At 38.3% G+C, this 23771-nt stretch overlaps 1 protein-coding gene across 8 annotated transcripts in view; it reads left to right on the plus strand.

The window, feature by feature from the left end:
* Positions 1-23771, plus strand: part of SGK3 (serum/glucocorticoid regulated kinase family member 3) — a 61428-nt gene that overhangs the window by 26063 nt on the left and 11594 nt on the right. For 7 of the 8 annotated variants that reach the window (XM_052788142.1, XM_052788139.1, XM_052788143.1 and 4 more), the window contains exons 2-7: positions 2901-3106; positions 9800-9883; positions 11844-11916; positions 14777-14852; positions 20626-20713; positions 22676-22725. In XM_052788142.1, the coding sequence (XP_052644102.1) occupies positions 3029-3106; positions 9800-9883; positions 11844-11916; positions 14777-14852; positions 20626-20713; positions 22676-22725 (449 nt within the window). In that variant the 5' untranslated portion in view covers positions 2901-3028. Of the gene's footprint in view, positions 1-2900; positions 3107-9799; positions 9884-11843; positions 12079-14776; positions 14853-20625; positions 20714-22675; positions 22726-23771 lie in introns of those variants that run through there. The other variant, XM_052788146.1, reaches the window with a different exon arrangement.

Genomic DNA, 23771 nt, shown 5'->3' on the forward strand with positions numbered 1-23771 from the left:
TTCACTAGTGCCCAAGTACGATTTAAGGGGATTTATTTTGCTACCTGGTTTTCTAAAGTTCCTTTTCCTTTCTGCCTGTTATCAAAGTTGAGGCCAGGGGCTACTTTTTCTTAGTTACAGGAAAAGCTATAACCAGAGGCAGAGACTTCTCAACTGACAGTGTCTGTTAAATTCACTTGTATGTGGCAACCCTCAAGACCCTGCAGTTTGCACTTTTGAAGCTGTGGATGAAAATATCTCTACTGTTTGCTCTCTGTTATTATTACTTCACGTAGTTACCACAGCATTAGTGGTTTTACCTGCTACTAAAACTACAGCTGTGTTCTTAAACTACAGCATGGCAAACATTAAGGCAAATGTATCCCTATTTCTACAGTCAGACCTACAGTTCAGCTATGAGAAGCTCTCAAGAGCTGATATGCTCATGGCAAATAGAAATTGAAAGAAAGCTCTGATCCTCTGGAGCTTAGTGGCAAACTGAAAATGGATTTCTCCCAAGTTTGTCGGTTCAGTTTACTGTTGGTGACCCAGGCACAGCTCAGAGGAGATGCCTCAGGGAAAGAAAATAATCACAGCCAGTGATCTTCCAGGCAGCTTGAAGAAAGATACACGAACACTGTAGTTTCAGCTTCTCAGATGATTTCTTCTTCTTCTCCCCAGTAAGATGAATAAACTCTTCCTGAATTAATCTGGGTGACACTTCCTCCTTTTGTTTTCCTTAGATCTTTCAATTTCAGATCTGGAATAAAGCTCAGTCTTCCAAGTGATATTCTTTGGACTACAGCTTTTAATCCATACTGCTCCTGTACTGGTATTTAAAAGTATGACAGAAAGAATAAAAAAATGAAAGGGATGAGAGCAGTACAGCCTATATTGTCAGACTCAGTGCAAGCACGTTAGGAACCTTTGTAATGAATGTCAGTTTACAAGAGGAGAAAGATGGTGAGTGATATTAGTCAGGGAACACCTAATCCGTTTTAAAGCTTTACTTGTTTTTCTGTGACGAGCAGGAAGACAGATAAACGCAGGGACTTGTGCTCAGTTTCTGGCACTGGACCTGAAGTGGCTAAAGATTGACATAAGTGCTTAGTAAAGTCTAAGCTTAGTGAAACACTTACTGAAAGTGGTGCCTATTGACTGTTTTAGTGGACCTCTTACGATGGAGAAGAGCACAGTTAACCTTTAGATCTTAATTTTAGTGTGTGGCAATGGGTGAAGAACAGTCTTAATCCCATGCCAATATAAAATTGTGGAAAATGGAAACTGTGCCTTGTAATAAAGCTTTTAATAGTGGCTTGCTAAAGGAAAAGAGAAACCAATTTGAAACTCAAAGTCTGTGTAACTGGCTTAGATGAGCTGTGTTATAGTCAAATAAGGGGGGGGGGGAAGCTTAACCCTGCTCAACCCTGTAATTACCTAATCAGTGAAGTAGAGAACAATCAAATTAAGGTAAATGCAGATGTAACTAAAAATAATTCTCTAAATATGTTGCAGTATGGATGATCTATCACTTAGCTGTGCTTACAGTGGTTTCAAACACTCCTTTTTGTTTGAAGTCACCAGATAGATCTTTGAAAATTACTTGATTTTAAATGGCTACAGGAGGAATAATAACATGAAGTTTGAACCAGAGAGATGATTTGGCTTTTGAGAACAAGAAAAATAGTCAACTGACTGACTGAGACTAGTTGGGTATCAAGCACAAATCTTTTCACTGGATTCCAGGGGCTTTGGCCTTCATGCCAACATAAATATGGGTGTCTCTCTAATAGCAGAATTGCACTGGATTAGTTTGTGCTTTTTGGAAATTTATGATATGAAATATACAGCTCACTTTTATACTTCCCTGTTTTAAGAAAACAAGGAGTTAAATGTTGGACTGGGCGCTCCTTTTTCCTCCATGTGTTTTGAAGAGAACTGAGGTCTCCTCTTTCTAAAATTATTTCTCATGTTTGTAAGTTGGTCAGACACATAGTGTTCTAAAAGCTGAGCTGCATTCACTAAAACACTTCAGATGGCCGTGCAGGCCTGAACAGAGGGTTGTAGCTACGTAGCCTTAATTTCGGCTGCTCTTAGGCAGTGCTGAAGTTCCTGTTGTTTGCAGTGGGGTCCAGTAAACAATTTGCTTGTGCTCAAGACAGGTGTGGAGGATACTGTCCCTTAGTGAGTGAAGAGGCATCTAGTTAATACTAAGCTTTCTGCCTTTTTGATGGCTTTATCCTCTCTCTTGTCTTGTGCCCTTCTCAAGTTCTGCAAGGAAGCTAACTGTTCTACTGAAGGGTATGGACAACCTTACTGTTCTGCTAAACACAAAGTATGTCAAGTATGGGGGAAGAGGGGGCAGAGAAGGTAAATATTCAGGCAGACACATGATGCTACCCATGTCCCTCTCTAAAATTCACATGAAAAATTATTTTTTCTCATGTTGTCTTTCATCTCTGATGTGATAATTAAATGCACTCAGCGTGTTCTGACAAATCTGAAATGCCCTCTGGTACAGATTCATGCAGTTGAAAACCCTTGTTTTTGAAATAAACTGTTCCAAATGTACATGTTAGTGGCTTTTCTCAGGTGTCCGGTACCAGGTTGTCATCTTTATTATTTCTCCGTGCTCTATCTTTGTTCCTTCAAAGTATTGTCTGTAGTGGGCCCAAATCTGTTTCCAGTATGTCCACACAACTCAGTGAATTTTTGGGTGCACTTGTGTCCTTAGAGAATGTGAGTGATTTCAGTGAAACAATGAAGGACCACAAGTATGAAACTGCAAAATTGTAATGATTATGGCTGTATGTGTGCATATTAAAGTGCATTTCCTGCCAGGAAAAGTTCTTGTCATACAGGTTTTAGCACTGTGAGTTAAGTGTTCCTGTACTTAATTTTCCTTTTATGTTCACTTTAAGATTACATGATGGAATTCATATTTTCTCAAGAAAAGCTTCGTATCTTGGATCAATACTGTTGAAGAGATCTTCTGATTGCAAGACCCAAAGCAGGGTCCTGTAACAAATTTGTCAAAAGGACACATACAATGGATCTCAAAGAAAGCTGCCCAAGTGTTAGCATTCCCAGCTCTGATGAACACAGAGAGAAGAAAAAAAGATTTACTGTAAGTATGTAAGAGTGTGAGCAAAGTAGGCAAATGCATAGGCTGTTAGTGCCTAGAACTGCTACTTTCTTTTTCCTACTAGTAAGCTTGGTATTATTTTCAACAGGTTTATGGAAATCTGTTCACTTGCTCTTGTGAGTACTGGCCATAGTCCAGTGTGAGAAGTTGTGAATGTTCTGCAGTGTTTAACTGTGTTGCTTTCTGCAAAAACAATTTGGCTTTACAAATTTCTGGTATTTTTACCCCAAATAGCAGCATTTTTTCATATAAAATACATAAGTGTCCAAATGTAGGGATAATGTTTTGATACTGAATCAGATGAAGATTTGTCATCCTACATGACTTTTCGTAAAAACATTTATTTTGTAAAGGAGTAAAGTGTGGGTTTGGTTTTGGTTGGGTTGTTTTGTTTTGTTTTTTCTAATGGCCATTTTTTTCATAGATATCCTATTATACTTTTATAATTTTTTGTGTAAAAGAAAAAATAATACAAACCATCAAATTTCTGAAAGACCTTTTTTCTGCCTGCCTTCCTATTTTCTGATTCTAATGCCTATGAGTTTTTTCCTATCCTGTTCCCATTACCACTCCTTGTCATTCCTCTCTCCCTTCCTTTTTTGGCCTCCCAATTTGACTTGCTTTCTAGAAGTAAAGTCTTACCATTCTGTGGGGAAACTCTTTGCATTGCATACTGAGAAATAAAGTAGTGTGGCATGGATTTTTGTTTTGCTTATATGTACGCTAGGGTATAAAGACAGCATCATAATACTTCCTTTAAAAAGCTCAAACTATTTCATTGGTCTTGTGCAACTTCCTCTAAGCTGCTGGTTTTTTTTTTTTATTTTGGTTTTTGGGGGAGTTTTTTTGTTTGGTTGGTTGGTTTGGGGCGTTTTTTTGAGTGAATTAGTCACTCTTCAGATGTGGAATGCAAACACCCTTAGACTGAGTTGCTGTCTGAAGAATACAACAAAACACAGATTTGAATTACCTATCTGCCTTTCCTCTTTACCTCTCTTCCTCGGAGAACAACAATGCTGTTTGATTCTACAAGTGTATCATGATGTAATTTGGGGAAGGAATGTGCTGGGAAAGGGAACAAGCAAAAGAGAACTTTACTAATACTTTGAACTGCTGCATGCATGTGAAACTCAAATGAGCAGGAAAAACTTCCTGAAAGTCTAAACTTCAGCAAAACAGGTTTGTTTTATTGCCTCAGTGCTGGCAGTTCTGCTGTTAAAATGTGCCAGTGTGGTACGTTTGTGTTACATACTAGTGTTGTGATTTCCAGGTCATTTTACCTAAAGATCTGTGTGACAACCTTAGCAACTTAAAGGCACTTTCTTTGGGTGTGCCCTTTAGAAAACTGTACAAGCAAGAGTGTAGGAAACTTCAGAAACTGGGGGTTGAGCAGGGGGAAGAAGGAATGTAACCCAGCTTGCGCTGTGTGGAGGTACACTTTTGTCTTGGTAGCTTCTGCTTTCTGCATCAGGGAATAATTAGCAGCTTGACAAGAACTGCTTCTCACAACCAAGCTTTTGAGCATTATTGCATTTATTTTAGGATTTGATAACAGAAGTGAGGGTCACACTAAACTTCATGGTAGGAACTGGAATTCCAGCATGTGTCTGTCAGTGCTTCTATTCTGTCTCCTCTTCTGTAGCTGTGTTGTAATGACTGGAGCCTGTCAGTACTGCTTTTGGAGGGGAGCGAGAGAGGGGTGTAGGGAGAAACAGTTCTTAACAAACCTGTGGTAGTTACAGCTGTCTGTTTCTGATGGCAGTATTAGTGCCATTTCCATAAACAGCAGTAAGAACCTTGGGGTGAAAGGAAAGGTTAAAGTGATAAAGGCTAGGAAAGACTTCAGGTGACTGTTTTGTATAATCTGCACCTTACTGTCACTTACAGCATATATCACTACTGCTTCTGAGACTATTCTAGAATCTTACTGGTCTGAGTAGAAACTGAATTCCAGCTCGAACCTTAGAGTGGCTCACTTAATGCTGGCATGGAAACAAGATGAGTATGTGCAACTTAGCTTTTACTAGCTTTTCTTTTTCCCCTCACACTTGCCCTGATGAAGCATTTTTAAAAATAATCATGTATCTGTGCAGTCCTCATTCTGATAAGTCAAATTTTTCAGTTTTGTCTTTGGAAATTAAATCTTTATGCCTCCCGAGCATTTTCATAACCTTTTATTGAGTATTTGATTTGTTTTTGTTAATATATCGAATGTATGCAGTATTTTATTACCAATATTTTTTTTCTTGACAAATAATTTTGTGTTTGAATTTTTCAGGCATTCTGGTAGGAAAGTTTTTTTGCTTCCACTTAATTCATGGTAACCAGCCTGTATGTATATCCACTCTAGTTCTCTGTCCTCCCTTTTTCTGAAGATTGAGCATTCACTTTCTTCATAAAAATAGCAAAATACTTGCTTGTTTTGGACCATATCTAGGCTATATTAATTTCTATTCTGTCCTTATGTATAGTGAGCCATTCTTTTGCCTGTTTTGCCAAATAGCTTTGTTTTGGATTTCTTACTTTTATCCCTATGCTGTTTAATGTCTGAGGCTTAATTTTCTCTTCTGACTTGTTCTTTTCTCCCTTCACACCCCTATCATATACAGGCTTATTAAGAAATCTCTTTCAAGGGTGCTGTTTCTCTGATTAAATTTGGAAACCTTGTCTCAGACCTGTGACGTATAATACTAATCCCCAGCCCTGTGGAAATTGTGGAGTTGTTTTTTTATTTTGTTGACACTTAATAAATATAGTTTCCTTACTTTCTCAATGGTTGCTCTCTTGAAATTGGAAAACAGCCTACCTTTTTACTTATCTTTGTTTAATACAAATTGAATGTTTAATCCAGGAGCATGAGCTACCAAAACAGAGTTGAAGCCTTTTAATTTCAGTGACTTTTGTGAAGAAATTTATCACGTACAGAAATAGCTGGGCCCTATCCTGTCTGTATCTGGGAAGATAGTTTATGGTGATGATTGTGATGGTGATGTTTTCAGGAATTCTGTTTCTTTTTCTTCCTTTTTCCTTTCTCAAAGCTTTGCGTTATTTATCCACATGTTACAAGGTGTGGATGCATCTTACCTATGTTGTAGGAGTTTTCATCATAGAATCATAGAATGGTTTGGGTTGGAAGGGACCTTAAAGATCATCTAGTTCCAACCCCCCTGTCATGGGCAGGGACACCTTCCACTAGACCAGGTTGCTCAAAGCCCCATCCAACCTGGCCTTGGAACACTTCCAGGAATGGGACATCCACAACCTCTCTGGGCAACCTGTTCCAGTGCCTCACCACCCTCACAGTGAAGAACTTCTTCCTTACATCCAATCTAAATCTCCCCACTTTCAGTTTAAAGCCATTACCCCTTGTCCTGTCAAAGTCCCTCTCTGACTTTCTTGTAGGCCACCTTTAGGTACTGGAAGCCTGCTATAAGGTCTTCCTGGAGCCTTCTCTTCTCCAGGCTGAACAACCCCAACTCTTTCAGCCTGTCTTCGTATGAGAGGTGTTCCATCCCTCTGATCATTTTTGTGGCCCTCCTCTGGACCTGCTCCAACAGGTCCATGTCCTCCTTCTGTTGGGGGCCCCACAGCTGAATGCAGTACTCCAGGTAGGGTGTCATGAGAGCAAAGGGGCAGAATCACTTCCCTCAACCTGCTGGTTAGGTTTCTTTCCTTGCAGCCCAGGATACGGTTGGCTTTCTAGGCTGCAAGTGTGCATTGCCAAGTCATGTTGAGCTTCTGGTCAACCAATGCCCCCAAGTCCTCCACAGGACTGCTCTCAATCCATTCTCTGCCCAGCCTGTGTCTGTGCTTGGGATTGCTGCAACCCATGTGCAGGACCTTGCACTTGGCCTTGTTGAACTTGATGCAGTTTGCACAGGCCCACCTCTCAAGCCTGTCAAGGTCCCTCTGGATGGCACCCCTTCCCTCCAGCGTGTTGACTGTGCCACACAGCTTGGTGTCATTGGCAAACTTGCTGAGGGTGCGTTCAATCCCACTGTCCGTGTCGCCAGCAAAGATGTTAAACAGCGCTGGTCCCAATACTGACCCCTGAGGAAAACCACTCGTCACTGGTCTCCACTTGGACATCGAGCCGTTGACCCCAGCTCTTTGAGTGCAACCGTCCAGCCAATTCCTTAGCCACTGAGTGGTCCATCTGTCAAATCCATGTCTCTCCAGTTTAGAGACAAGGGTGTTTTGCAGGACAGTGTCAAATGCTTTGCACAAGTACAGGCAGATGAGGTGTGTTGCTCTTCCCTTATCCACCAACACTGTAACCCTGTTGTAGAAGCCCACCATGTTTGTCAGGCACAGTTTGCCCTTAGTGAGGCCATGTTGGCTGTCACCAATCACCTACTTATTTTCTGTGTGCCTTAGCATAGTTTCCAGGAGGATCTGCTCCATGATCTTGCTGAGCACAGAGGAGAGACTGACTGGCCTGTAGTTCCCCAGGTCTTCCTTTTTTCCCTTTTTCAAAATGGGGGTTATGTTTCCCCTTTTCCAGTCAGTGGGAACTTCCCTGGTCTGCCACGACTTCTCAAACATGATGGATAGTGGCTTAAGCACTTCATCTGCTAGTTCCCTCAGGATCCGTGGATGCATCTCATCAGGTCCCGTGGACTTGTGCACCTTCAGGTTCCTTAGATGGTCTTGAACGTGATCTTATCCTACGATGGGCAGTTCTTCGTTCTCCCAGTCCCTGCCTTTGCCTTCTGTGACTTGAGCAGTGTGGCTGGAGCACTTGGAAGTGAAGACTGAGGCAAAAAGGTCATGGAGTACCTCAGCCTTCTCCACGTCCTGGGTAACCAGGTCTCCCATTTCCTTCCAGAGAGAGCCCACGTTTTTCCTAGTCTTCCTTTTATCAGTGACTAGTTTTGGTTTAGATTTAGAGTAATTCGATTTAAAAAGGTTATTATCTAAGTAAGGCTAGATTCCTTCCCCCACCTTTCTAGAGACAGGCATTGCACATCTGTCTAAATTATTACATAGGTGTAGCTGAGACTAGCAATACAGCACAGAGACATGTTATGTTTTTGGGTTTTACAGATTTCTTTATAGATATCATATGTGTTCTTACCTGTCAGTGCTTCCATAACTGTTGAACTTGCAGTTTCTCCTTTGTTGGGTATGCAAGAGCTTTGGTGATGGTGTGAACAGGATGACCTCATATGGGTTTTTATGCTGTCTCATGTAAAAAATGTTGACTGTGTCATTGTTCTGCAGCTAGTTACTGCGAGAGCAAAACTGTTTTAACTTCGAGGTTGTCAAGGAGGTAAATTGTCATCTTGAATCCTAAGTTATGCTTGCCTCTACACTTTGCAGTCTATGCATTTTGTCCTGCTAATTCAAGTTGTCGTCCATGGCCTGCTTCTTAAGCTTGTTGGCATTGATCTGCCATGCATTCATGGGGAGTGAATTCATTGCTTTATAAGATACCTAGTTCAGGAGAACAGTACTTAAGTCTTTGCAGCTGAAGCTTTTGCTGTTTACAGTCTGGGGGGGGCTCTAGAAGGCCTGTAGCTAGGTTTTATTCTAACGCTTGTTTAGCGGTATAAGGGAAAGCTCATTTTCTAAGAAGAGTCTCATGAGCATCCTACTGGATGCTTCTCTACAGCCTCCTGTGTTCACCAAAGAAGACTGAGAGCTTATTCGAGCAGTTAACGTAGCATGAATGCAGATCTCATGCTAAGGAACTGATGGTGGTGGCTGCCGCTTCCACTGAGGGAGTTAAAAAGAGGGAAGTTGCTGTTGCAGGTCAGAGGGACACTGGGGCATTGGTCCAGTTTTCTGCATCAGGAGTTAGCAGCCTCCTGCACTTATTTCCTTGCTGTGCCCATCTTCTCCCCTGAAGGAATAGCCAGCCTCCTTCTGGAAGTACAAGAAGGTGGAGAAGTGGGGTCAACTAGTTGCAGGAGAGACAGGAGAAGCCTGCTGGACACTCAGCTGTCAACCAGATTTATGAAGCCAGGGACTGACAATCTGTCTAGTTACTGGAGTCTTCTGCTGCCATGGGATTTGAATGGCCAGAACTGGGCAGCAGGCTCCAGCTACACCTCCCTTGATCCCAATGCTGTGTGTTATGTAACCAGTGATGTATTTCAGCCACAGCAGCTTTTTTTTCTGCCCTGAACAATTGTGTCATCTGCCAGGATCCTGACTATGATATGTATTCAAGATGTTGCAAGGAACAGTTATCTTTATAACTGCCTTCCATATGTGCTTTCTCTTCAGGTTTTCATGAAGTCAATCTTCAGTGTTTAAATGCTTTACTTCCTTAATATTAGTCTTCATTATGGATTATCAAGTTGTTAAATTTCATAGCAAATTTTTATAGACTACTGTCTGATGGCCAGGTGTTCTTGTTGGCTATGAACTAATATATGAAACTTCATTAAATCAGCTTTGGTGTTAGTTTTTGCTCGCCTGGTGTTTAAAAAAAAATTTCTGTAAAATACCAGACTCTTCTAATTGTTTTTTTAATCATTTGTGTTGCTGTCTATGTGACTTAGCTGTAAGAAATACATAGCTCAACAAGTACATTTACACAATACATTTAACAGCCTGCCCTTATTTCCACTACAAGATTTTAGTAGTAGTTTTTAGTAGTTTTTAATAAAACCTGGGAGGTTTTATTAAACTTTGCTGTTGGCAATAACTTTGTCTTTGTTGCTACAGGTTTACAAAGTGTTGGTCTCAGTTGGCAGAAATGAATGGTTTGTCTTCAGACGGTATGCAGAGTTTGATAAACTTTACAATACGGTAAGCAAAAGGCAAGCTACAAAATCATGCCAGAATAGCACAGAGTAACACTTGTTTGCAGTGTTATGATTTGAGTTAATTCCCTCTTGAGAAGTTTGAGTCAATAGCTGTAGGAGCCTGTTTAAAGAAAATGACAGGATGGGTTTTTTAAGCTTTGGTTTGCTTGAATTTCAAACTCAAAATCCACTTATTTGTCACTTTTTTTTAATTGTTGCTTGGGATCCTAGTGTAATGAGAGAAACTTCAAATTTACTGGTCGTCAAAACATCTGAAATGTGCGTTTGTTCGTGATGGTAAAAATCACTGCAAAACTTAAAACATCTAGATAGATAAGTGTTAAAATAAGTTAAAATAAGTGTTTTACTTTGAAGTACTGAAAGCAATGAACAAATCCTTGTTTCTTAACACAAACTTTCTGGTGAGTCAGCCATGGCAATTCCTACCTGCAGTTTCCTAGCCAGATTTTGTGGCAGTGGTCGAAATAAAATAGGCCTATTCAGCAACTTAAGTATGGATTTCTTGAGTTTGTTGCTAGAAGAGGATTTTGCCCTTTTCACATAGTGGGCAAGCGGGGCAAATACTTGCTCAGATGTGCAGTCTATTATGTGTCCTGTATCCATGTTTTTCTCCAGTAATTCATGTTCAGAGCCCACAGTTTTTGCTTTAACAAAAGAAGAAATAATTCCTCTGTGATCCCCATAAGAAAAGATTACCAGCTGCATATCTGTGCCTCCATTTCCCTTCCATTGCCCCTATGGGAAGTAGTCAGGCTTTTCTCCCTTCTGCCTCACTGTACATGGATTTATATGTGGCAGTGGTATACAAATGCAGAGAATGAGCTTGGAGCTGTCTTAGATGGTCTGAGCTGAAGTAAGCCTGGATACACCATGCTATGCTTTGCCTGCATCTTGGGATAGACTTGCAAGCGATGTGAAAAAGTATCCCCTTTTTGATACTTGCAGAGTGAGTATTGGTGATCCTGTTCCTTTGCCACATTTCCTTGCCATTCAGATTAGCATTGCTCTGCTGAAGTTTGTTCAACGCTGGTCTTTCTGATGCGTGTAAAGGTGGAGGTCCTGGGGAAACATAACCAGGAGCACGTTTAGTCCAGTTTCTATTCAGTGTAATTCATGTAGTGTTGTACACCAAGAAGAACTTATGCTGCTAACTGGAAGAGATACTGATGTTTCTAAGGAAAGAAAAATTACCAGCTACTGTATTAGGAAACTACTCTCTTAAAGAGGATGAGAGTAAGATTGCTGTTCTGGAGCACTTGAAGATGAAGCAAATGTAATCAAGGCTTGGCTTGTGTCAGTTGGTTTTTTTTTTTTTATAAATTCAGTGCTGTTGTTTATGAGCTGGTCAGTTTATTGAGTGTAGAATATAATCAAATTATCAAATGCAGCATCATAAAACAGGCTATTAATCTGTTTATAATTTTGACCTTGGGGTAGACCACCTGTGGTTTCTAAAGTTTTAAGAATGTTGTTTGGGCAAAACCCAGAGGCTTGTATCCCCAGCCTGTCTTAAACCTCATGCATACACCCCTATGCAAGCAAGCAAGAAAAAAACAAACCCAAGAGAGAGAGAATTGATGGAGGAAGGAAGTAAAGAGGAGAATAAAACCAGCATTGAAATTGTAGCCTATGTTTTTTAATCAGGGGCAAGTGGAAAATCATTTTGGCAATATTGCAGAAGATAGCTACAATAGTCCATAGCTTTCTGAAGTGAGATGGTCTTTGAATTTAAGAGGGTATGACTGGTACAAACAAGCTGAGTACAGATTCTTTTGGGTTTGTTTTTTTTTCCCCAAGTGTATGAGTAGAGAAGATCGCAGAGAGGAGCAGAATTACTAATAATCAGATGTTCAAACTGTTCACCAGAAAACAAAAAAAAATGCAATTATTTCTGGGTACTTTGATGTCTAAGCACAATCCCATTGTATGTGTTTTGTTTTCAGCTAAAGAAGCAATTTCCCACCATGAACCTCAAGATTCCAGCTAAAAGAATATTTGGAGATAATTTTGATCCTGGTAAGTTATTATCTTGTTACTCATTTTGTCAGTTTCTTTATATGAAAATTGATCTATTCCAGCCTACAAGAAGCTATCTTGGATGAGTTTTACACCAGTCCTCAAAACAGTGACTAAATGAAAGTTTAGTCATGCTTCAGTCAAGAACAGGAACTAGCGTAGGTAGGTATTCTACCTTGTGATGATGAGCAAAGTATTGCTTAGTGGCCCAGTGTCTCTCTTGCACTGAAGCCTATACTTCTTCCCAACCCTCCCATGTTCAGGATTGTGAGAGACTCTGAACTGTCGGGTGTAATCTCTCTTCTATAAAAGCAAAAGCCAAAACTCAGACTCTTCTAAATGTACACCTAGTAAATTTTAAACTTCCTTTGTGTGACTCCCCCCCCCCCCCCCCAATGAAATAACTAAAGGATTTATCTTTTGAAGGCTTTTGAACTCTGTATCTAAATGTGCTTCCTTGAACAGTTTAGATAAAAATGAACCTCTTCCTGTTGTTGTTCCACTTGCAGAAGCCTGTCAGATGTGAACATAATGTGATCCAGTTAGCAGTAATAGGTCCCAATTAAGCTTGCTCTGTCCACATCAAAATACTAATGAAAAATCACTTGTAAAGTGCACTGAATTAACCTAGGTGGCACCACTGATGAATAAATAACGGCAAATGGGAAGGCCAGGCCTTTGCTCTGTGTCTTTATACCCTTCATTCAGGCCGTTTTTACTTGAGGGTTTTCCTCATGGTCATTGGGAACTTCCCACCCTCCCCTGGCTTGCTGATGTGATCAGGCTGTGTTTGTAGTTTCACCTCCTCCTGCACCTGTTTCAAACATTTAATTTTCTCCTTTGCTGAAGAACAAATGGATCTAAAGGTGTTGAACTCTTGGGATGTGTTGTTTTGGGTTTTTTAGAGTTCTTTCAAACAAGTTAATTTTTGGCAGTTACAGTTAATCATCACATTCCTGACGTGAAACTCCCTTTTATTTTTTATTAAAATAATCAAATGCAAGTATCCAAGTTCTGATGTTCTCTTCTGATGAAGATGTAAATGATTGCCTTCTGCATGTATTGTGTCTACAGGGTCGTCTTGGTTTGGTTTGGTTTCTTTCCTTTTCTCTGACCTGGGGGTTTTCAGAGCTGGCTGAAGACCTAGTAATGTTATGCAGTCTGGTCTGCTGTACAGCGAAATGTACAGGTGGATTTCTTGGGAGTCAAATTTAGGAAACTGGAGTTTAAATGGGTGGAAAAAACCCCAACTAAAACTTTTATTAGAACTATATATGTAAAACAAAGTCCTCAGACTTGTTTTAAATTTCTGTGAACTGTGCTGAAATCCTTGAAGCATGAGAAACTACATAGCTCTCAAGATGTTTCTTGCTGGGGGGCAGGGTGGAGATGGAGCCATAATGCTCATTTAAATAATTCTTTATCTTAACACTGATATATTGAAGCTTTGATGTAATGGTTCTGCTGGCTTCTGAAATAAGTTGCATGTTTTACAAATGTTGAAAAGGTATTTTACTTCCGTCAATCCATGCTTAGGTATGTGGCATTGTACTATTGCATTCGAGTACAGTAGAGTGAAACTTACATATATCCTTTTTCCCAAAATCTACCAAAAATACTGTCATAACATACATTGTCAACTAAATGATCATTTTTATTGTCACTTAGGTTATCTCAAAATTAATCGTGTTTTAACTTCAAAAATGGGGCAGAGGGAAATCGTAGAACCAGTCAGAATACAGAACTAGAAAATTACAGAATACATTTGAGCTGACATGATGCAGGTGTTTTATCTTCAAGAGCATGGATAGCTCTGTGGGCTTAGAGTGGTTGATGGCATTGTGCCTCCACAATACTGATACTGCTGATGTTGTTGACTACTGTAACATCTTTATGCAAATTTACCTTCCTGTTTGATGTCAGTAATTTGGGATTATTAAGTACACTAACAAGGGTTTAGGGATTATATCCCTGAAAGAATGTGAACTTTTTTCTTAATATTTAAAATACAGCTTTTAATTGAAATTTAATTTGAATTTAAAATTTTAATAGTTGTCAGTAATCTATATGTGACAGAAAGAGTCCTTGGAATGGCTTAAAAGTTAATACACAAATTAAATATTCTTGTTCCTTAAAATTATTGTTGATATAAGTAATGAAAACAAGATTATTCTGTTTTACACTTTATGTCGCGTTACAGCTCTCTTTCTGTTTGAAATCCCTTGTGTATCTTTCCATATTGCTAAAGAAAAGTTACATGTCTTAAGCTTTGGATGAGGGTGAAGATTCTGCGGATTTTTTTGTGTGTTAGAGATGATGTCCAAAACAAAAAGGAAAGCATTTTATTTAGTTATCTTTAATGGTTATATCCGAGTGCCTGCTGGCAGGATGAATTGTGCAACTTTCGCACTGCCATACATATATTATGGAAATATGCTGCTCGGTGGGACTGTTCATGCGAAAACTTGACTTGTGCAACTGATGTCAAGTTTTGCCTGTGGTTTGGTTTTTTTTGAGTGGAATCAGGTCCTGAAGGGCTCACTTGTGCAATGAAGGTTGCACAGGTTAGTCCACTGTGGTTACGCACTGTTCTTGAAACACTTCAGTGCACTTTTAATCCACCTGGCTTTCTACATTTTCAAGTAGTGTTGCAGAGAAGCTGAAATTTGTTCTCTCACCTCACTTGAATATTTTAAGCTTGTGATTTTCATAGGTAGAACCAATCCTGTTCTGAACCAGTCGTGAACCAGTCTGGTTAACTGCTGTTTAAGTCCTAAAAAACCCCTAAATTTGAAAATAAGTCTTTTTCACAAGCTGACTGATCATTCTAATAAATCTCTTTCTTTTTTTTTTCTTTCAGATTTTATTAAACAGAGAAGAGCAGGACTAAATGAATTCATTCAAAATCTAGTTAGACAGCCAGAGCTATGCAACCAGTAAGTAGTTTCATTTCTATTTTATAAGGACTATTTAAAAGACATGAGATGTCAAATACAAAATTGCAAATTGAGTGCTTTTAACCAAAAAATGTATTTTACCTGTTCAATGCTCTTAAGTATAATAAATAAACTTTAATATGGCTGTTCATTTCTACAGGAAAAATTTACAGACTGATGAACAGTATAAAAAAGTTTTTGTTTTCTGAAAACTGATCTACAAATGAACTTGCAGGCAATTAACTGATCTTAATTCAAGGGGTGCAGATTCCAGTGTAAACTGTTGCTGTAGGGCAGGTGGGCAGGTGTTTGTTTTGCCGGTGGCTGTACTGTTTGAGAACTCTGCTGTCACTTGCTATTACGTTGCAGGGAGTAAGTAACTGTCTGCATCCTTTTGTTAGAGCAGTTCATGTGTGTACTCCAGAACTTATTTTAAGCATGTTAACCAAGTAGCTTAATCAGCTTGCTTAGGTGGTTTGGGATAACCAAGCTGACCTGCATAAAGGAAATTAATAAGCTTGCACATAAACTGTTCTGTCAGAACTGAAGGTTTGTTAACCTCTGTCAGTGGGACAGTGATGAATGAGAGATGGTGATATACTAGAGTCGGCTCCAGTGAAATCTGGAGGATAGCACTTCTGTGTGTGAACTGATTTGGGGGGTAAACTGCATTCTTTCAGTTTAAAACTATACCTAATCAGTTTAAAATAAATCCGTGCAGCTTTCTATGTTGCTTGAACTGGTAAAATGGTAAAGCTCTATGTTTGGCTTTAATGTTGAGTAAATGTCTTTAATACATATGCTTTGTTTAATTAGATTACCTGTACAACCTGTGAAACTGCCAGTTTCCCACAGGAAAAAAAAGAGTCTTAACAGAATGTTGCTGTAGTCTGCAGTGTGCAGTCAGATTATAATTTTTTTTCCAACAAATGAATATTTAATGTCCTATGAACCTGAAATATGTACTTCCTTTCCTTTTTGGAAAAAAGGAGCATTTTGTATATACTTCCTCATGACAAGTGGAAAAAATTTCAAAACAAAGTCTTTAAGGTAGAATAGTTTTCCAAAAGAACAAATACTATGAGGTTTGTGGTCATAGTGGTGTTCTTTTCTGGGAAAGAATAGAAAGCACTTTAAAATAACTAATTATTGAAAGCTGATCTCTTCTGTTACATTAGGAAAGGACACTGGTTTTATTTAGCACAATCCCCTCCTCTATTTGGTTCTCAGTATGTCCAAGTACCAAATATTTTGTCTCAAAACATACTATATTTGTTCTCTGAAGGTAAAATGGTACTTTTTTTTTTTATGCATATCACAAAATTGTGTGCTTAAAAAGAAAAAAGCCAAACCTCAAATCCACTTGCCTTCTTAAATTTTTGTGAACTTTTAAAATTTTCACACTAAAATGCATCTGTAGCTGAATCTATGTTCTTTAACATGGTACTTAGCCTGTCTGATCCATTAAAACTAACTTAAACCAGTTTTAATAAATAAGTCTTATAAAGTGTTTTGGTGTTCTTCAAAGTGTGTTAAATAAAAAGCTTATTAGGCATAGTTCTACAATAAAAACAAAATACAAGACTGAAGTTTGTCTTGTGCTGTTCTCTTCCTCCCCACCCTTAAAGTAACAGTGATTTATGTGGGAGAAGAAGCAAGCCTTTAATTCACAATTCAGTGCAAAAGCATTTAATTTTATTGTAATTTCTGTGTTGTTTTTCTTTTAATAACTGCAAGGTGCTTTGTTTTTCTGGATTGAGCTTTTGCTTTCTGCAGTGCTCCATTGCAACAAATCATATTAATAATTACATAATCTGTCACCTTTTCTATGTGCCAATGAATGTTATTAGTTAAGAAATGCCAAAACTTTATGACCTTGGTTGGTTGGGGTTTTTTTTGTAAAATCTGCTAGAAACTACTCAAGGAGTATGTGGTAACTGAGTCTTCACACAAAGTCCATGTCCTTGCTTTCTTAGACTGTTTTGCTTTAATGTGCTAATTAAATTTGATATGAGGTAAAATAACTTATGTAAAGTTAGTGAAGTACGTGGAAGACTTAGGGGGTTATGCATTCTCACAGAACTTTAAGGAATTCCACCTTCCACTATATCTTTTAAGCATTAAAACCAGTATCAAGATGTCATATTTTTAAGTCCTACCCAGGAAAACTGTTTTACTAAAAGCTTAAGGATAGTTCATTATGAATGTCCTCATTTCTGGATGGGAAGGCACCTAAACATCTGAATTGAAAAGCACAAATGTCAGATTCAGTGTGTCCAAGATGCTAATATTTACATTATTCTCTGAAAACATGCACCACTGTGTTTGTTTTTCTTCTTTTCCTTTTCTTTTAATTTTTTCCTTTTCCAGGGGACTTTGTTATTGGGACTGACGTATTTGTTTAATATTCTGCTCAATAATAAGCTCAACAAAAACCTAAAGTGTGTTAGAGTGATTAGAGAGACCCTGTAATGGTTGGTAAGGGTTTTCCTGCAATCACTGTCAGGTGGAATACAGGGCAAGATGGATCATTGGCTTAGACCAAATTAAGTGGACTAGCTTCAAGCTGCATTTACTCAGCTAACTGTATTTGATAGAGAACTTCCTCTCGTGGATAGAATACAGATGTTGCAAAAAAAATGTCAGAAGGGATAGAGATCTGATAATGAGTCCCCCTTGCTGACTGAAGTCCTGAATAGGAGCTGGGAGTTTGTTACTTGTGAGTACTGTGAGGCCCCCTAAATCACTGAACAACTATTCAAATTGGGCTGCTCGCCCCCTCAAATGTAGGTCTTCACTGAAAAATTAATGCATTTAATTGTCTATCAGAACATGTCCAAAGAAAATCTGTTTGAATCCAAATGTGTAATAGAGGATGCATTAAAGATGTAATGTAGTTATTTTTAAATAGTCTAAAGTAGCTCCTTAATGAAAATGAGAACATTTGCATAACACTTGAAGAACTCAAGGATGACAATACTCTGCAACCTCTGTGGGGAAATGAGTTATCAGTTCTTTAAGTGAAAAGCGGGGGTCTGCATTTGTTCCCTAGAAGAAAATCAGAGTGACTAGATGATTTAGGTTTCAAAATCTGATGAATATAAAAATGAATGTGAAACCCCTGGATTGTAAGATTTGCAGTCCATGTTGGGGAAGGCAAACCTTGCATTACATTAGTTGTGGTCTTTTAAAATGTTACTGTACATTATGGGTTTTTGAGCCTTTGCTTTCTGTAAGAAAGACAGCAGTGGGGTTGTTTTTTTTTTTTTGGTGGGTGTTTTTTTAAGTGTGTGGAGAAGAGGGAGGAGCTGGGCACCATTATTTAAATAAAGTGTGTCTTAAATGGTAAGGTTCTGTCACTGGCAATTAATTTTACCGTTTTGTTTCAAAATTTGTGTGGCTTTTTGGGCTTGTTCATATTTCTCTGTGTGTCCAAAATTTTTGTGTGGCTTTGTTTCTGCAGGGAGGCTAATGCAGAACGAGTACCACAGAAGGAACCGTGTTTAGGCAGAGCTTGACACCCCTTTGTGGATTTCAGAGATAATCCATTAACTAAATTTATCCAGTCAATCCTAAAAATCCAGACAAAACCAACTTTTGCTCTTAGTATATGTACAGTGTAAATCGAGCATGCCTTTTTAAACTGTTTTCTTGATCCTTTTAATTTCATATGTGAGGTTATTTTAGGAATAGTTTCAGTATATTTTAAAATACATTTGAGTTAATACATGTGAGCTAATACAGCATAGAAGTACTACCAATCTATGTAGAATTTTGCAAAACGTGCTGCAGTCTTGGCTAAGAAACTGGTGTATTAAACATTTTATTCTTAATCACTACTTCTTTGCAGTGCTTTTAAAATTACAAATCTGAACAACGTAACATCGATCAGTTATGCTTCTGGCTGCTGTGTATTGTGGAGATTGTTGAATACCCTGCAACTGTACAGCAGCCTTTAACTGAACGGATTTTTTTAATTATTATTTTTTTCCTGCTGTGAATTCAGTCATGGACAAAGTTACTATAGTAACTATTTGAGATGTATTACAACATGCTCTATTTAATCAGCCAGTTGTCCAGAATAATTAATGCTGAAAGGTAATTAAGGTCTGGTTCTGTTGTTCTGTCTAGTGAAAAGCATTAGTCATAGCTTTTCATTCTTGATTTTATGATATTCAAAGATTCTGAAACTTAAATTGTTGCATCATGAGCCAATACTACTACACTATTCAAACCACAGTGATTTTTGTCTTCCTGGGACTCAGGATACAAGATAGACCCTGAAATAGATCAGAATTTGGAGTTCATGTAAGATGGGAAGACTTAAACTGAAATGATGGTGGGGAAGTTGTGTAAACAGTCTTGTTGCTGTACTTCAAACCTGAAAGGCTGAAGGTAACTGAAACAGATTTCAAACAGGGTTTAGGAATACAGGATGTAAGCGATGGAGACTGGGAGCCCTGGATAGCATAGGACATGAGTTAGGTTCAGTAATGCTAATATGAAATACAGGAGCTGGACAATGTCAGAAAGAGCTCATCTCTTACTTCTGATCCTCACTTTACAGAAGTGTGGAGGGTGAAATGGATTGAAAACAGCAAAGCAAGTTTATCTGCTTCTTATATAAAACTACCCTATTTTATATATACTAGGGATAAAATAAAAGAGCAGCTCCGTAGTAAGTTAGTGCTTTTCTTGTACTGAATGGCTCATGCAGAGTTTCCTGTCAGTGGTTGCCCTGAGACCTTCTCAGTGAACTTTATCTCTGAAATTTAGGTAAGATTTCTTCCTTGATAAGCAGGCTGCCTTTTAGTGAACTGAAGGAATCGAAAGATTCAAGTAATCTCTTCAAGTGTTACATAGGCTATATGTGGTACCCATTTGTTTAGGAATTAATTTTGCCTCACTTGTATTACATTATTTTTTACTTGCTCACTGTGCTGTGGTTAAGAAAGGTGTTACCCAACAGTAAGTTCAAAAGAATGTAAGCCTTGCTTCCTGGGAGTGGGTTCTTGGAATTCTCTTACTTTCCCTCCTTTCTCCCAGTCCTCTTCCCCCAGCCTCCAGCAAGACAAAAGCTAGGAACCAGTGCCGAAGTTAAAATGCATCTCCTTAGGTACTGTGGGAAGCCTGTGGTCTCTCTTGACGGTTCCTGAAGGATAGCATTTGTGTCCTGGAGCTGACTGAAAGGATTTCGTAATGTTGTGTTGTCAGCGCCCAGCCAGAATGCATTCTGAATGCAAAATCACCATCTTCTGCTTTAAAGCGAATGGGGTCAGGAACGTTACTACCATGGACCTCTTGGGACATGCATCTCTCTTTGGGATACAGACCATGTATTTCATTCTGTGTTGTGTTGGACTATTGAATTGATTTTGCAAAACTAAAAATGGTTTTAAAGTCTTCAGTTTTTTGAAAGAAAGTTGGTTTCCTGGTGGTTGCTAGCCAGTGAGAACTCATGCTTTCATCTAATAATTACCTTTTAATGCAGTCCTGCAAAGCATTTCCTTGTGAAATCTTCACATACATATACTTTAACATGTCAGATTTTTGCAAGCGGAAAATCTTACGTACTGTAACACATTCAGCAGTTGAATTATGTTGCTATAAAAGCATTTCTTGTACACAGTCCTTAATTACCAGACCTTAAATATAAAACTTTGTGATGAGTAACTCCTCTGTACACTGCTGTTTAATCCTATGCTTCCTATGGTTGTGGCTGAAAACATGCAAATTATCAGTGTGCTAATGAAGTCAACCGTGTTGTTTCTAGCCCAGATGTCAGAGCATTTCTTCAAATGGATAACCCAAAACACCAGTCAGATCCATCTGAAGATGAAGATGAAAGGAGCAGTCGGAAGGTAATAAAACAGGAGTAGAACAGTCTTCTAAATTTTAGTTACTTGAGGGCAATCTTAGGTGTATTATTTACTGAAAATTACTGGTTGGTTTTGCAATAAATCCCCTCCCTGCTCTTTTAATCAAATCTGTTCCACTGTGGGCTGTAAGGTATTTTCGTCAGATGTGAACTGCAGAGAGGGGTAAAAGTGATTGCTAGCTTTGTCTTTCTTCTTTCCCACTTGCTATATGGCTTAAGGAAACACAGCTTTAGTTATAGTTTAGCTGTCACAGTTTTTGCGATCTTTTCAAAGATTCTTGCTAAGAACATCTGGCAAGGAGCAGGGGAGATTGAATGTTTAATTGTCTTTTTGTTTGCTTGTGTGTTGTTTTTTTTTAAAGAGAGGAAGAAATATGATTCTCTCGGGACAAAAATGCAGTCTTTCTAAAAGTCACTCAGGAGCAAGGATGGATTTGATTTCATTTCACATATAACACTGTGTGAGGTCTCAAGCCTCTTTCGTCACAAAAGCTGCTACATGGCTAGATGGATTCTCTGAAAATTAGTTTACAGCCTCCAGAAAAAGTGCTGTTTGAAAAAAGGAGTATTTCTACGAAGGCAGAAGTGCCGTATTTAAGCTGTGGCTTACTTTCTGGCATACAGATGTGATCCTAGTATTTCTCCTCTTAGTCAACCCCTGTTAAAGATGTAAGAGTCGTTGTTTTGGTTTGTGTGTGATCCACAGCAGATTTGTGTTTCCTGAAAATTTCTCTTACAGAGATGCCAGGTTTTGCTGCTTTTTTTTCTTCTTTTATTTTTTTTTTAAGTGCTTGACAGCACTGTGAGCATACAGCAAAATTCTAATTTAAAATACCAGTTTCCTCCTCCTTTGAAAGGTATTTTAAGTAATGTGGAATGATCTAAACCTTCTGTGGAAAATTAATGATGTGTCATGCCACAACAAATTCCAAAATAGGAAGAGAGCTAAAGCATAGTGGCCTGGACCATACTTTTTAATAGAAAATTCGCCTTCTCATAGTTACTGTAAACTATGAAGCTGAACAATAAGGAACAAAACCAAGCCTTAAAAAAAATAATATTTTGTATAGTAGCTTTTTAAAAACTGTCCAGTACTATTGTGTGATTGGCTTTTATTAGTGAATAGTAGCATCCAGTGCTGCTGTCAGGGTGTTCTCTGCTTCTGTAGGAGTACTGGTTTTGTGATGCCTGCTAGCCTGTCCCCAGGTAACTTGTATTTGAATACAGTTTATTCTTCTCTGATAAAGTCCAAAACCACAATAAGGGTACATATACTGCTTTTTAAATCAAAAACAAAATGGAGAAAATTACCTAGATGACAGTGGCTTCCTCCTCTCCCTGTAATTGACAAGTTCTGTCTGGGTGTATACTGCAAGATTCATGCCATCCCTGGAATTGGGTTAGTTAACCTTTAATGTCAGGATAGAAAAGGTTGGTAATGTTTTTCTTGGAGTGGGGAGAATTTTCACTTTTTTTTTTTTTTTAAAGCACCATGTCTTTCATTAATTACTCTTGCATGAACAGTGTGGGTTAAAAATTATTTTATTGGTAAGATCTTGGAAAATTTAGAATAAAAGGTAGAAAATATATTCCGAGAGCAAATACAGAAAGGATTAAGTTCTGGATAAGGAACTAGTTGTTTGTTGAAATGCTTTTAAATTTTTATTCCTAATGTTGTCCTCTGTGTCTGGACACAATTATTTTATTACCTTCATCCTTGAATGTGATACACGTAGACATAATTAGTGACAGGGTGATGATGGCCATGTATTTCAACATCAAAAGTTCCCAATCTGGATGTTAGATCTCTTTAAAAATCTAATGTAACAAGTGTAAAGGTATGGATTGAGCAAATTAGTAGAGTATTTTGAAATTAATATTGGTTGAAATATAAAAGAGAATTTTAAAAAGTACTAAAAATAAACCTCTTTGTCTCTCCCAACAGTTGAACTCTACCTCACAGAATATCAACTTGGGACCATCTGGAAATCCTCAGTAGGTTTCAATTAAATTGAATTAGAAAGTAATTCAATTTAATGTAAATTTTTTATTTTAATGGGATTTTATTAAAATTAATTTTAAAACCTGAAAAGTTAGACTGAGTGTAATTGTTAATAATATGAAAAGTTCTTTGGATATATGCCTTTATTTGTTGATTTGCACTGCTTGGGAGGAAGCAAAACACTGAATTCTGTGCTAAATAAACAAGCACTTTTAAAGCTTTTTTCCTTTTCACCTTCAGATTTTGTTAGTCTGCTATCTTTTTACTTAAGGATGCTATAGCAAAGATGACCTCTCTGTCTTGGGAGTGGTGCCATGACTCTGAAGAATGTGAACAGTGAACAGTTTCTGAAAACAAGTTTGGTTTTAATGCATGGCAAAGGAGCAGCTTGCCTTGTTGATACTACAAACCTAGTTATTGCAGTCATAACTTGCTTCTGTTTGGTGTCTTCTGTAGAGTTTCTGTTCTCAGTTCTGTGTGAATCTGTGCTTTTCTCATCTAGGAGATGACAGCTATTTTGGTTTTGCTTTCCTCACAGATTTGTTCTGGGCTAACAGGAGAAAATGCTTAATAGATTACAGTAAGAAATGAAATTTAAGAGTACTTCCCTTCATGGGCAATAAATGGAGAGGTGTATGGCGATGTAACTGTTGTTTTGGAATTTGAAAACATGGATAATTGTTTTGCTGACAAAAATACCTCTGAATTGTATTTAGGAAAAAGTAAGGGAATCCTGGGACAAACTGAAAGGAGTGGTGATGTCGGAAGTGGAAAAACTGAGAGTGAATTCATACATACACACACAGAAGAGGAAAGTGTTAGGGCCTCCTTCCTCTCACTGTAATTTAAAATGAGGGAGGAATGGATGGAGGGAAGGATGGGATAAGGAAAGAGAGAATAGATAACAAACTTGTCCCTTCCTTCCTTCTGTCATGTAAGCTTGAGAATCCATTTGGCCCTCTGGAAGTGGGAAATAAGCTCCAGGAAAAGTCATGGAAATAGAGACTTAAAAATTACAAGAAACTAGACTATGGAGAAT

This window comes from Harpia harpyja, chromosome 5, assembly GCF_026419915.1.
Source record: "Harpia harpyja isolate bHarHar1 chromosome 5, bHarHar1 primary haplotype, whole genome shotgun sequence".
In the NCBI taxonomy this organism is placed as follows: domain Eukaryota; kingdom Metazoa; phylum Chordata; class Aves; order Accipitriformes; family Accipitridae; genus Harpia; species Harpia harpyja.